The 14,069-nt window shown below is 37.9% G+C and overlaps 1 protein-coding gene across 2 annotated transcripts in view; it reads right to left on the minus strand.

Moving 5' to 3' along the window:
- LOC127620336 (ephrin type-A receptor 7-like) overlaps positions 1-14,069 on the minus strand; it is a 176,790-nt gene that overhangs the window by 136,084 nt on the left and 26,637 nt on the right. For both annotated transcript variants that reach the window (XM_052093538.1, XM_052093537.1), the window contains exons 2-3: positions 3,579-3,643; positions 707-1,376 (exon numbers count right to left, since the gene is read on the minus strand). In XM_052093538.1, coding sequence (XP_051949498.1) covers positions 707-1,376; positions 3,579-3,643 — 735 coding nt within the window. The remainder of the gene's footprint in view (positions 1-706; positions 1,377-3,578; positions 3,644-14,069) is intronic.

Here is a 14,069-nt window from a genome sequence, read left to right on the forward strand (position 1 = left end):
CAGATGTACATATAAATTCATATTTTGAAAGTATTATACATATTAGTTTAGCGCAAATAATGTACATAAAAGTAATTACTTTCATTTAAATTTAGTAACTATAATCTGATTACAAGAATTAAAAATTTACTGTAATGTGGTACAGTACTTTTTTGAATAAAAACTAATTAGATTACAATAACTAAATACTTTGTAATAGGATAAACTCAACACTGTTCGGAACAACAAAAAGGTGAAAATATTCAATTTGGGTGAACTATCCCTTTTAACTGTTTTTGCCACATTACAGCTGGTGTCGAGACTTAAAATATTCTCATTGTAACAACATAAATGCAGACACTTCAATTCCGAAATGTTTAATAATGCCACTCTTGTAAACATTGTAATCTTGTAGCGATATAGTGGGAAATAGCATAGTGTTCTTTACTACTTAGGACGACTGTAGTTTCTTTAGATGAGAAAGTGTCTGCTTTCTCATCTCTACAGACATAGCGGAGCAAGAGTTTGATCTAATGTTTGAAGACTGCAACCTAAATAATAACAAACATTTTAACATAACTCTTTTGTCCATTTGGGTACTGATTTGGTAATGGTTACCGCCACAGTATCACAAAAAACGCACTTTAAACATGTTGCAATGTGTTGGCCAAACCTTTACGTCTGCACTATACAAAAGCGCTTTACAGTTTCTGGAGGTTTGACTTACCCTCACAGCTGCTGTGTCCCTCCTCAAATCCAGCGCTGCAGCTGCATTTTCCGATGGGGACCAGCCACTCCCCTTCCGCACTGCAATGCATTCTGGGAGGACTGTCTGTGTCCACCTCGGAGTTATTCACGCACGACCCTCTCACCTCCACCAGCGTAGAGAATGCCGCTTCAGCTACTGTATCCGGAAACACGGCTAAATTCTGCACCGTTGACAAGCATCGCTTGTAGTACACTCTTACGGAAACTAGCGCAACACATGCACCAACATCCTGAAAGGCCAGATGGAATCCTTTGCGATTGAGATGTCCTATCTCACGGACTTCAGTGTTAAGCTTCATTTTGCGTTCGCCTAAATCGCCCTGAGTAAAACTTTCATCCGCTGCAATCGTGTCAATCTTGCTGTAGCGGTCCTCACGGACGACGCGGCCCAGGTCCCAGTCTGACTCGGCATAGAGGAGGTTGAAGGTCTCTTTGCAACTGCCAGACACGCCGGGGATGCTGTTGCAGTCGCGCAGGGTAAACTGCAACTCGATGAAGATGCGCTGGCCTCCCTGACTCCATATCCAGCCTGTCTGGAGCCAGTTGTTCTGGCTGGGCTCCATCACGTTGCATACCTGGTATGTGCGAATGGGCTTGTATTTCTCATCCACACCACTGATTTCCTCCCACTGAAATGGAAAATAAATAAATAATAATACAAATAATTACTTGTCTGCCATGCAATACTAATGCATTTTCAAATGTTTCCTTTCAATTACTTTATATCTCTTAAGAGAGACATTTTCTAGATATGTATTTGACAAAATGTGAGCAAAATTAAGCTTAGATTAATTTGTTAAATAACAAATATGTGAATGCAATAGGGATGTGCAAAACTACATATTTTTCAAATTAACTAGTCATTGGGTTACATGAATGACTAGATGACTAATATGTCTTTAAGTCTTGTATAATTAGTCTGGATTCGGAATTAACTGAAAATCATATGCGTTTCTAAGGGTGATTTTGCATTAGACACATTCATGCAAACAAAAATAGCTAAACGGAGGTGTCTTGGTGCTTTTTCTAAAGTTAGTCTATTTGTAACTTGGCACAGCATCATTAAGAAAGCAACACTCAAGGCTGGACACTCCACAAAGAGCACAAGATCAACATAACAATAAAAAAAAGCCTGTCTGTGTATGTATAGTATGGCTGTAACAGTGGAACTCTAAAGGGGATGAATTTAAAGATGCAACTTTTCCAAGAAGATTTTACCATGCAAACTGTTAAGTACACAGTTAAAACACTAATTAAAGCACCAACACTAAAAATATAGAAACCAAAAAAATACAATAGAATAAAATCTACATGAATTAGTCACTTATTAACTAGTCAGTAATTAGACAACTAGCTGACCATTTTAACCCATTCCTAGCATTTAATGTCTGTATATTAGCATATATATTTAAAGGCTGTATAATTAAATCTGTATAAGGCTTACTGCCAAAACAGCTTCAGTATCACACACAGAATAGAAAGACTAAACCATCTTCAATCAGCACTATAAACAAGCTCATTGTCTTGCAGAAAGATTATAATGAGTCTCAAAAGACAACCACTCTCATGCCGTTTTCCCAATTCATTGCATTGTAATGAAGATCAGTTGTTTCTGAGGGAATTGAGTGGTTTGAATCCATGCCTGAGTTTGGCAGAGTCCCTCCACAGAACAACTATGAAATGCAGTAAATTTCAACACATCCTGTTGAAGACCATAGAGAGATCAAACCTGTGTATTGTTTATGTACATGTGTGTATGTGGGTGTGTATGACCGCACAGCTGTGGTGGGTAACGTCTGGGAGCAGCAGACAGAAGATTTATTCACTGTCAGGGCCAGAATTAACAAGCTAAACAAATAACAGCTTGCACCGTGTCCCCAGCTTGTGGCCATTTTTCCTCACAGATAATGATACGACAGACTGAATGTGTCCATCCTGAGCTGAGACGTCCACTGTAAGGCTTACCGCTAATCGCAGCTATGAATCAAACTATAAATGTAATTTTCAGTACAAGCTTAAGCATTGAGAAAACAAGGAGATGAAAGATAACAGAAAGGAGACAAAGAAAGACAAATAGGGGTTTATCTGCTGAGGGCAAAACGGTCCATGCTGGGATTAGAGCAGAGATTGTGTTTGAATGGGGACTGGGAAAAGGAGAGGAAATAAAAGAAAAAGATTGAACAAAGGGGTTTATGAATGGGACAGAGATAGAAACTGAGAAATTCTGTGGTGTAGCACTAAGGTCATCAAAACCCCTTTAAAACAACAAACATGTATGCATGTTAGGGATGGAAATCGTAAGGAATTTAATGATTCTGGTTGCAATTCTGCCGTTTTCCCAGGTCCGGTTAGTTAATGATTCCATCAATGATTCTTTTATTACTTTTAAAGAAATTGAGGTAATTGGTCCAAACGATATACTAAACAAAGGCACTTTCCAGTAATAAGGTATACGTTTGTGCCTCTAGTCTAATGCTTTTAAAAAAGGGAATGAGACCATAATTTGAAATGAGACCAGTTTCTAAAAGGAATATTTCACCCAACATCTTATGGACCTTCAGATTTCTGGCCACCATTCACTAGCATCAAAAAGACCAACAGAGCCGAGATATTCTTCTACAAATCTTAGATTATGTTCTGCAGATAAAGAAAGCCATACACATCTGGGATGGCATGAGGGTGAATAAATGATGAGAGAATTTTCATTTATGGTGAACTATCCTATAAATATATTTTATATATAAAATTGTGAACTCACTCAACCCATGATACATACAGTAACAGTACCATATCCACTTAAATATCTAATATGATAAGCATAAAGGACTTACCCCATTAGAAGGATATGATGTCCAACCCAGCTCTGCCTGGGACTCCTTAGAATTCAGCAAGACAACTAGGAGACAAAAACACAAAAGCAAGACAGAAATAATATAAAAAACAGCACTGATGAGATATCAGAATCACACCCATTAAAATCACAATTAGATGCTGTGCATTTTCTTTATCTCACTGTCAGAACACATACAGCCGATAGTGTTTAATAATAATGAACATGGTCCCACTGCAATGGGCTGTTGATTTGGAGGCAGACTGCATCAGGAGGCATATTAGAGCTGGTATGGGAACTGACAAGCCTGCAGAGCTGCACTCAGTGAGATGAAGACTACCGGTCATCAGCTAAAAATGTCACATAACTGTGCAAAGCACACGCCTCTTGACAGATTTTTACCTGGTGAATACAGTCTGTGGTCAAACGTTCTTGACTCAACATTAAACTAAAGCCGTTTTAAAACAGCACAATACTGCAATGAAGTCCAAGCGACCACAGAAGCAAATTCACATTGGCTTATGTAACTTCTGCTGCATTTCAACCATTACAAAGCACTAAAGTAAAATACTTATACTTTATTTAAATAAAGTAAAATGATTATAAACAATTAATGTGAGCAGTTTTTATTTGTTTTAATCCCTGGAGTATTGTGGAACTGTACCTGAAAACAAGTACAGGTCTGTGAAAACCAACTTAGGCAAGTTGCAACACCTAAAGGATGCCATTGAAAACAAATGGGATCTGATCAGCAACTTGGACAGGGCTTTTCTAGCCCAGAACCATGGACAAGGCCTCAGCACTCAGAAACACAATATAAGGACCTTGGACTGCTCTTTGAATGCAATGCCCAGTTCAGCACCATGGACAGTGCCACTTAAGTATTGTTTTTGTTCTTTTTATGCCCTTTCTCACAGGCAGTTCTAAAACCCATTTTAGGTACTTTCACCCAGGACTAGTACTTTGTCACTTTCGCACCTGAGGTACTATAGTTCCTCTGAGCCATTTTGGGGGATTTTTAGCTCCTACTTTGGAGTAAGTACTTTGGAGGCGTATAAGGACTGTGGGAGACTGTGGGAGGTGCTGCAGTCAGTGATTGGTCAAAAACCTACGACACATATAACATTGAGAAAGGAGAGTTCACAGCTGCCATTAGTAACCAACTAGGCGCTATCATGCTTATCAGAAGATTTAAAAATTTTCTTAAAAATAAAATAAATCCAACAAAGTATCCTTTCACATTTTCATTCATTCGGTTTTGCTCGGCTCTCCACTATTAAACACACAGCCGCGTAAATCTACCAAAATGCCACTGCTGTATGCCGCTGACACAGCCTCTGTACTCAAATATGCACAGATCTACACTGCCAGTTCTGACATCACTACGCTAGTCTGAATATAATTTCATAAAAAGGCCAGATGTCCTACGAAGGCTCCTTCAGAGGAGTTGTGCACTTCTGCCACAAGAGCACTTGTGCATGATTCAGTCTGTTTTTTAAAAATCCTTTAGAAAGTCAGGGGCAAGCATTTTATGTTTCCATGGTTTTCTGTGGAACACAACAGCACAGAAAAACACATTTTTACAGTGCCTTTACTTTGACTGGTTTGAGTGGATTTTTTCCCATAACAGCTGTTGCTCTGACTCTCCACTTTTAGGGGACAAGATGCCATTTGATTTCTGCTAACACAGGCCCCCTGCTGATCTGACCTTCAAGAGAAGGACAGAGAGGGAGAGAGAAAGGAAGAGATAAACTGTGCCTCTACACAGGCTATACTACATTAGTTCTCAAAACACAGTGACTGTTGAGATGTGCAGATTTTCATTAATCTGAATAAATTAAATCAGATTGCAGTGTTCACTCAAAAAAGGATTTTGCAGGTTGTTCTGTACTTAAGCAACGCAATTCTAGAACATTTTGTCACAACTTGATTTCATTGCGATCTATCCAATAAATTAGTAAACAGTATCCTAATCCAGTTAAGTTTGGACTACATGAATACTTTTTGTAGCAATGATGAAACTGGGCAAGGGATTTCCATTTCCCAGCATGCTTTGCATGGGACTGGATGCGGTGAACAAATGTTAAGTGTTATTTTATAAATTTTTGAGCAAGATGAGAACAGTAGGAGAATTGTTAATGTTTAATGTTCTTTTATATTAGTATTTAAAAAGATTGTCTGTTATGCTGGAGTTTTGGAGGTTACCATTGTGAGGGGGCCTGGGTAGCCAAGTGAGTATTGACGCAGACTAGCACCCCTGGAGTCACGAGTTTTTATACAGGGCATTCTGAATGACCCCAGCCAGATCTGCTAAGCATCCAAATTGGCCTGGTTGCTAGGGAGGGAAGAGTCACATGGGGTAACCTCCTTGTGGTCACAATTAGGGGTTCTCGCTATCAATGGGGCATGTGGTAAGTTGTGCGTGGATTGCGGAGAGTAGCATGAGCCTCCACATGCCGAGTCTCTGTGGTGTCATGCACAGTGAGCCACATGATAAGAGGCACAGATTGACTGTCAACTGAGACTTACCATACCACCACGAGGACATACTAAGTAGTTTGAATTGAGAATTCCAAATTAGGAGAAAAGGGGATAAAAAAGTGAATTGACAAAGCAATATACAAAGAAAAATTTTATACGATGTAACAACTGGACTGGCTGAAGGCATGTGCTGATGTCAAAGGGCACTAATCTCTGTTAAATGCATACACAAAAACACACGCTAATGTAAATCCAAGTGAGAGAATTATAAAATGAGAACCATAAAATTCAATAGAGGGGATTAGCCACATGTTAAACTTTCTTCCCTGCAGCTTATCTACACATAAAACCACACACAGGCTCAGAATTCAGCAACCTGCTGGACACTCATAGGCCAACCATTATATCTCTAATAAGCATAAGCACACACACACGAACTTGAATGGACACTATGTGTGCATGTGTTCCACTGCAACCAAGCAGCAAAGCACATTAACTCGAAGCCCCATTCAGCCCTTATGACCTCATTAAACTTTCAGCTCTTCCAATAGGGTCTAAAGAGTGCTTTCCTTTCTCAGGGGCTCTATGGAAACGCTTGCATGTACGCAAACACACACTCACTCGCATGCTGAATCATAATCATAGCTGTGTGCCTGGGTTTGAGCACCGGGGGAGGTGTATTCACAAGGAGCTCGCAGTCATTTCCCCACTTCTTTCTGATCAGCTTGGCATCGTTTTAAAATGGGTCATGGTGGCAAAAGGCCCTTTTAAAAACACGACCCCCCCTCTGAGCCAACAAACACACCATCCTTCTGAAAACCAAAAGTGATGTGGTTTTCTCAGTTCTTAAACTGTCTTGACATCTTCCAGCTTAGAGGCATATACACAGGGGGCAAAGGTTTGGCTACCCTGCTGGTAGATATCATAATTGCAATATTATGTGGGCAAAAAGCATGTTTCTCCATTGAAGGTCATTCAAAAGACACATTTTCTGATTAATCATAAATATTTTCAAACAACCTAGAAAAATGCTAATTATATTAAAAAAGGTAGTTGTTTTTATTTATTAAATTTTTTCCCCAAGAACTCTTAACAGCATGAAAAAAACTTGTTTTTGCCAGTATGCTTTCTCCACCTTTTTGCTGTTTTCATTTTACGGTCTCCACTTGAGTATGTTCTTAGCGAATAATGTAATATTTAACATATTACAAATTTCTGTGGCTCCATAGTGCCGATAAAAGTCACAATTACCATCTGTCTTCTGACAGTTTTACAACATTAAAGTTTAAGGAGTGGGTAGAAGACATGACGCTATGGGGCCTGAGGTTACAGAAGTTACGTTGATATCATTAACTACTTTGAGTTATTATGACAACCTACAACTCCAGAAGTTGAGCCTGAAATTATTTTTCTCCAACTAACATTTAAAATGGTTGTTGTTCACCATCTGGATGGCAATTCTTATAGAGACCAGAACTGAAAAACAGTCCAGCAGATATAAGTCATCTTGACGACGCCCAACTTTTGGTCAGAAAACATTGTGGAAAGAGATCTAAAACAGAATGATCAGTCACATGACATATGGCTCAGGTGATTGGCTAAAAACAAAGTTTCCGAAAATAAATGCCCATTAAGCAAAGATGGCAGCATCTAGGTTGCATACTTCCAGGGTAGGGTTGCTCCGATACCAAAATTTTGGCTTCAGTACAATACCAGAACCCTGGTACCTCGGTATCGATACCAAATCGATACTTAGGCAGCAAATAAAAAAGCCTCATCTTTTTTATGAATTTACACAGAAAATGACTTACAGCTACAAATTCAGCATTTTCCAATACAAATGTTCTGAACTGCATGTTTAATTATTTATTTAAATGTTATGATCAAATGAATAAAATTAATACATACAGCTTTAATCAAATTAAAATATAATTTTAAACTATTTTTTTGGTCAAATAAAATGCTGCACAACAGAGCTTTGCAGTATTAAACAAAATATTAAATGGAAAAAAAAATCTGATTACCTCAAGCGCAAGGCTGCTATTGCTGAATCGCAACATGCTGATATTCAATACACTTTTGTGAAATTGCTTACAGATAATAATAATAATGCAACCACTTAATATTATACTATTCATTATGAATAGTATTGCAACTTTTTGAATAGAAATTTTTCATTAATACAGGAATTTCCCTGTCACGACTCACAAGCTGAAATCTCCGAGCTGCACCGGTGAAGGTCAGTCGTCAGTCGATCAGTCTTTAGATGCACTGCATGAAAATCAAGCACCAGTTGTGTGGGTTGCATTTGTGTGTGTGCACGTGTGCATGTCTTTGTGTGTGTGGGAATCATATGACAGAGCAGAGTGGCACCTCTCAATGTGACCCTATATTATTTAATGAAATTATATCCTTCAGCTGTTTAATGATCACACTTTGCCATATCAAGATTTTTTGACATTTTATTTTCAAATTGTCATAATTCTTCTCAAAACTGTCACATCTCATAACATTTTGCCAATGCCAAGATACTGTAATATGGTACCAAAATTAGTAACAAGATGATATCGTACAGTTAAAAAATTTTTGGTATCACAATATTCCTTTAGTACCAGTATATCACGCAACCCTATTTCAGGGTTGCATGTTCCAGCCAAGCAACTGCCATAGAGAGTAATGGGAAACTTAACAGGTAGCTTGGTCTAGGTAAATTAGACCTCCTTGCCTGTATGTAAATGAACGCATCATTTTGAAGAAAAGCAGCAAGTTGAGCAAACGCTTCAAGCTATTCAAGCTCGATTTCAAGTGTTGTTGCATTCTGAAATGTGTTGGAACATGATTCAACAACAACAATGCATCACATTCTCAGAGTTCCAAGAAGGGGCATTATTGTTGCAATTAGGGTAAACAAGTCAACTACAATCAGCACAACTTTTAAAGGTAACTCTAATGCCCCCTTGAGTACTGATGTTTGTTACCTCCACAAAAATACAAGAATGCATGTTATGTACAACAGGATCATGCTTCCAATGACCGTGTTTTTCTGTTCTTTGAATGGTCTTTTTTCATTCCTGAGAGCTGGGTTAAGTGGCTTGAGTCATGGTGTGAATGGTGTTGGAGGTGGAAGTGAATCAGGCATTGATGGTATGGGTCCGGGCTGGTTCTGGCAGGTCCATAAGCTGACTGAGCTGTGACAACTTCCTATTGATTCATCCTCCCTAAACCGGAGTGCTGACACGTAGCTTGCTCTTAACGTCATTGCCAACCCAACACAACCTTTGAGCTGTCAGAGGAATAACTTAATGAACATAACAACCGATTCAGGGTCATTAAGTGGTCATGGAATAACTTAAGGCGATAGGCAACATAGCACTTTAAGGGATAGCTCACGCAAAAATGAAAACATCATCATCATTTACTCACCCTCATGTTGTTCCAAACCTGTCTGACTTTCTGTGGTGGAACACAAAAGGAGATGTTAGGCAGAATATTAGGCTCAGTCACCTTTCACATTCTCTGCATAATCATTTTCTTTTCATTCAATGAAAGCGAATGGTGACTGAGGTTAACATTCTGTCTAGCATCTCCTTTTGTATTCTACAGAGATAAAAGGTCATATGGGTGTGGAATAACATGAGGGTCAGTAAATGATAACAAAATTTAACATTTTGGGTGAACGATCCCTTTAAGACAGACATACAGCTTTAAAAGCTGTACCGTTAAATCCTGAGAAGATGATTTGGAAGAAGTCGTGTTTGTTTAAAATCTGTGCTCTCATTCTGAGCTGCAAGTCATGAATGACCCCAAAACAGCAGTCGCCAATAAGGGACCAGCTGAGAGATCAGGCAGGTCATGTGACCTAGCCCCTCAGGGCGGAGTGCTGTTAGGCAGAGCATGTGAATACATAACGAGTTATGTGATATGAGCCAAGTCCAAATGATTTTGGAGTATCAGTGAAGCAAAGAAACAGACAAATTTAAAGTGACAGAACTTTTCTATCGGGCAGATTCTGCCACTTCAGAGATTTGTGGGGGAAAAATGCATTTAAATGCTGTATAACTAGAAACATTTCTGAAGAAAATGTGAGTGTTGCTTGTGCAAAGCATGCTGCCATGATGCAAGGGTGTTTGAATGGTTGCCAGGGCATTGCAATGTAGTTGCTAAGGTGTTCTGGGTGGTTGCTAGGTGGTTACTAGGGTATTCTTGGTGGTTGCTAACTGGCCCAAGTAGGCCTGTTGCGATTATTAAAAAATCATCTGATTGTGTGTTTTTCTTTACCTAACTGTGGTTATTTAAGATAACTGCAATTATTGTGCACTTCCAATCACATTTTAAAGACCAAGTTTAATTAATTAAATGTATTTTTCATTTTAATGAAATGATCACGTAATGGTAAACATTCCTGCTCATAGCGGGTTCTACAGGCAGTCTTTATGACACGCAGTGACACAGGAGGAGACACACACTTACTCTATTTCTGTGGAGTGATAAAATGATAAAATTATATAAAAGAACTTGTGGGTTTCAAAAAATAATGGCTCGTGGGTTTAATCGAAGAGCATTAATATAAATTGTGAAAGTGTAGAAATTGGGACACAAATATTTTTCTATTGCATAATACATTATAATATAAAGTAATCTTAATACAAATAAAAATATATATTTTATATTACTTTTTAAAAATCTTTCATTTTTTTATGAGTTCCAAAAAATAAATAAACTGTCTAAATGTTAAATTTACCAAAAATAAAGTTGACCAAGAGACATATTTTAAGTATTTAGAAATATTTATTTATTTAAAACATATTTTTTTCCATGTTATTCAACTTTTTCAAACCTTAAAATGATATCATTCATCCTTATTATAATTTGATTTATATATTATATATAAATGTCTAAAATGACTTCTTGTGAAGCTCTCACGCAGCTTAAGAAATATGACAATTTATATGACAATTAATAATGAAACCCTAAAAGAGACAATTAATCATAAGAGCCCTAAAACAGATAAAGAAACGTCAGACAAATAATCACATTTATTTGTATGACAATTTATCGTCAGCCAATTTCCATAATCGTGACAGCCTACATTCAAGTCTCTCTAATTTTCTGATCCCTAGATAAGGCTTGGATTGAGACCTTCAATAGTCTATGAGAATTTTTTTCACCTGTTTTTTTATTTTGTATTTATTTTTTTATTAAATTGATCTGTATAGTGCATTTTTACAACAAATGTTTTTTTCCAAAGAAGCTTTACAAGGAATAGTGCCTTAAAAATCCCACAGTGAACAGGCAAAAGGTGACAGGGCAAAGAAAATCTTGTGAAACAAAAGATGTTTTATCGTCCACCAGTCTGATTGCTTAGAAAAGTGTTAGAAAACATAATTTTAGCAACACAATGCTTGTTTTGAAGCATCATTCATGTGTGTAGTTCACAGTGTGGGACAAGTCATGCACCAAAGTTTAAGACATAGGGTTAGGGACTAACCCAAAGTATGAGCAAGTGCCACGTACAGTGCAATAAAGAACACACACACACACACACACACACACACACACACACACACACACACACACACACACACACACACACACACACACACCCTAAACTTCCACAAATGCTCAGTAGAACATACATACAGTGCCCACGTTTCTCAACCACCTGCCCAATTTAACATTTGTGCTGATTGCTTTGGTCCTTTAAATGTCATGGTGTCACCCCCATGTTAACCAGAGCTTGTTTCTGAGAGAAAGGGCAGGTTTAGTGGGGGGTTTCAGGGCCCCCTTAATAATTGAAGCTGTATCTCTGTTTTGTTACTTCCATTTCCTCTGGCCATGACTAGCAAAAGAATGCATTAGACCAGAGCTGCAACACTGGACGCATGTGTCGACGATTATGACACAGCAGTTAGAATTTCTGTAGCTCCCTGTGTCTGGCATCTACCTCTATCACCCTTTGTGTTCATGTTTATGTAGGTCAGGAGTTTACTCTAGTGAAGTCAAGGGAGTTTAATTCAATCAGGTTTGGGGTCAGATTGGCTTACTAAGCTGTGCAAGAGCTTTCTGTAACATGAGGTAATGAGGGAACTTGATTAAACAATAACTTTGGAAAATTATAACAATCAAACAACTAGGGGTGGACAGTATGACAGAACTAAGATCTCACAGTACATTTCCAGTGAAAATAACTAACTACATTTTTGCATGTACAATGATATAAATTAGATCAAGTCGCTTTGATATATCATGTCGCTTTGGATAAAAGTGTCTGCTAAATGACTAAATGTAAACTGTAAATTTATTACTAAACCATTAAAAATCAAGATATTATTTCTTATTTTTACTTGAAATTCAACATAAAAATGGTTTATGTTTTAATAACCATGTGGTAAGGCCCATTTCTGGACAATGCAGATAATTAAATATTTGTAAAAAAGAAATGCACTACTTTGCCTTGATTATTTTCTCTTTTAATTTGGAATTTGATAGAGGCAAACCAGAAGATAAGAGTATTCTGATGTAAGAGCCGAGAACTCACAACTGTGAAGCTCATCATTTGAATTTTATATTAATGTGGAAAGATGCAAATCTTTGCATTATTCTTACATTAAACCCTATAGTTAAAGTTTGGGACACATCCCTCTCTGTATCATTGTCAAATAACGTTTCAGTCCACATCACTCTCATATTTAAATATTAAAGCTGTCCTTTCCGCTACATTAACATAAAAATACACTGCCTGGCCAAAATAAAAAAAGTCACAGTTTACATTGAAATAAGCATATACTTAAGAGCATACGATTGGATCATTATTGCAGTTATTAATAGGATTCAGCTAGCAACAATTATTTTAACCCTAACTGATGCGGTGTGTAGCTTCTTATTTCTAAAACTACATCATCAAGGAATGTGGTTGGAAAAAAACCTTTTGAATGATCGTGATCGGAGATCACTTTAACAATTGAAGTCACATCGAAAAAAATGTACAGCAGAACTCGCGGCTATGTTTAATAGTGAAAGTAAGAGCATTTCCACACGCACAATGCGACAAGAACTTACAGGATTGCGACTAAAAAGCTGTGTGGCCACAAGAAAGCCACTTGTTAGTGAGGCTAATCGCAAAAAATCTACTTTCATTTGCTAGGGAGCATAAAGATTGGACTGTGGAGAAAATGGAAAAAGGTAATGTGATCTGATGAGTCCAGATTTACCCTATTCTAAAGCAATGGGTGCGTCAGGGTAAGAAAGGAAGCACCCGTCATGCTTAGTGCCCAATGTACAAGCCTCTGGAGGCAGTGTTATGATCTGGGTTACTTCAATTTGTCAGGTCTAGGCTCAGCAACATTATGCAGCATTAAAACGAAGTCAGCTGACTACCTGAATGTACTAAATGACCAGGTTATCCCATCAATGTATTTTTTCTTCCCTGATGGCACAAGCATATTCCTGGATGACAATGCCAAGATTGATCAGGCTCAAATTGTGAAAGAATTCCATAATCCACTGCCTGGCCAAAATAAAAAGTTGTTTAGCCTTTAGCTATGATTACGGCATACATTCATCATGGCATTGTTTCGACAACCTTATGCAATGTCACAATTTGTTCAATAATTTTTGGCCGAGATCTTGTATTGATGACGGGATAGTTGAACCACCCCATAAAGTCTTCTCAAGCTCATCTCAAAGATTTTCAACGGGGTTAAGGTCAGGAATCTGTGGTGGCCAATTAATGTGTGAAAATGATTCCTCATGCTCCCTGAACCACTCTTTCACAATTTGAGCCTGATCAATCTTGGCATTGTCATCCAGGAATATGCTTGTGCCGTCAGGGAAGAAAAAATACATTGATGGGATAACCTGTTCATTTAGTACATTCAGGTAGTCAGCTGACTTCGTTTTATTGTTGCATAATGTTGCTGAGCCTAGACCTGACAAATTGAAGTAACCCAGATCATAACACTGCCTCCAGAGGCTTGTACATTGGGCACTAAGCATGATGGGTACATCACTT

Source organism: Xyrauchen texanus, chromosome 26 (assembly GCF_025860055.1).
Source record: "Xyrauchen texanus isolate HMW12.3.18 chromosome 26, RBS_HiC_50CHRs, whole genome shotgun sequence".
NCBI classification, from domain to species: domain Eukaryota; kingdom Metazoa; phylum Chordata; class Actinopteri; order Cypriniformes; family Catostomidae; genus Xyrauchen; species Xyrauchen texanus.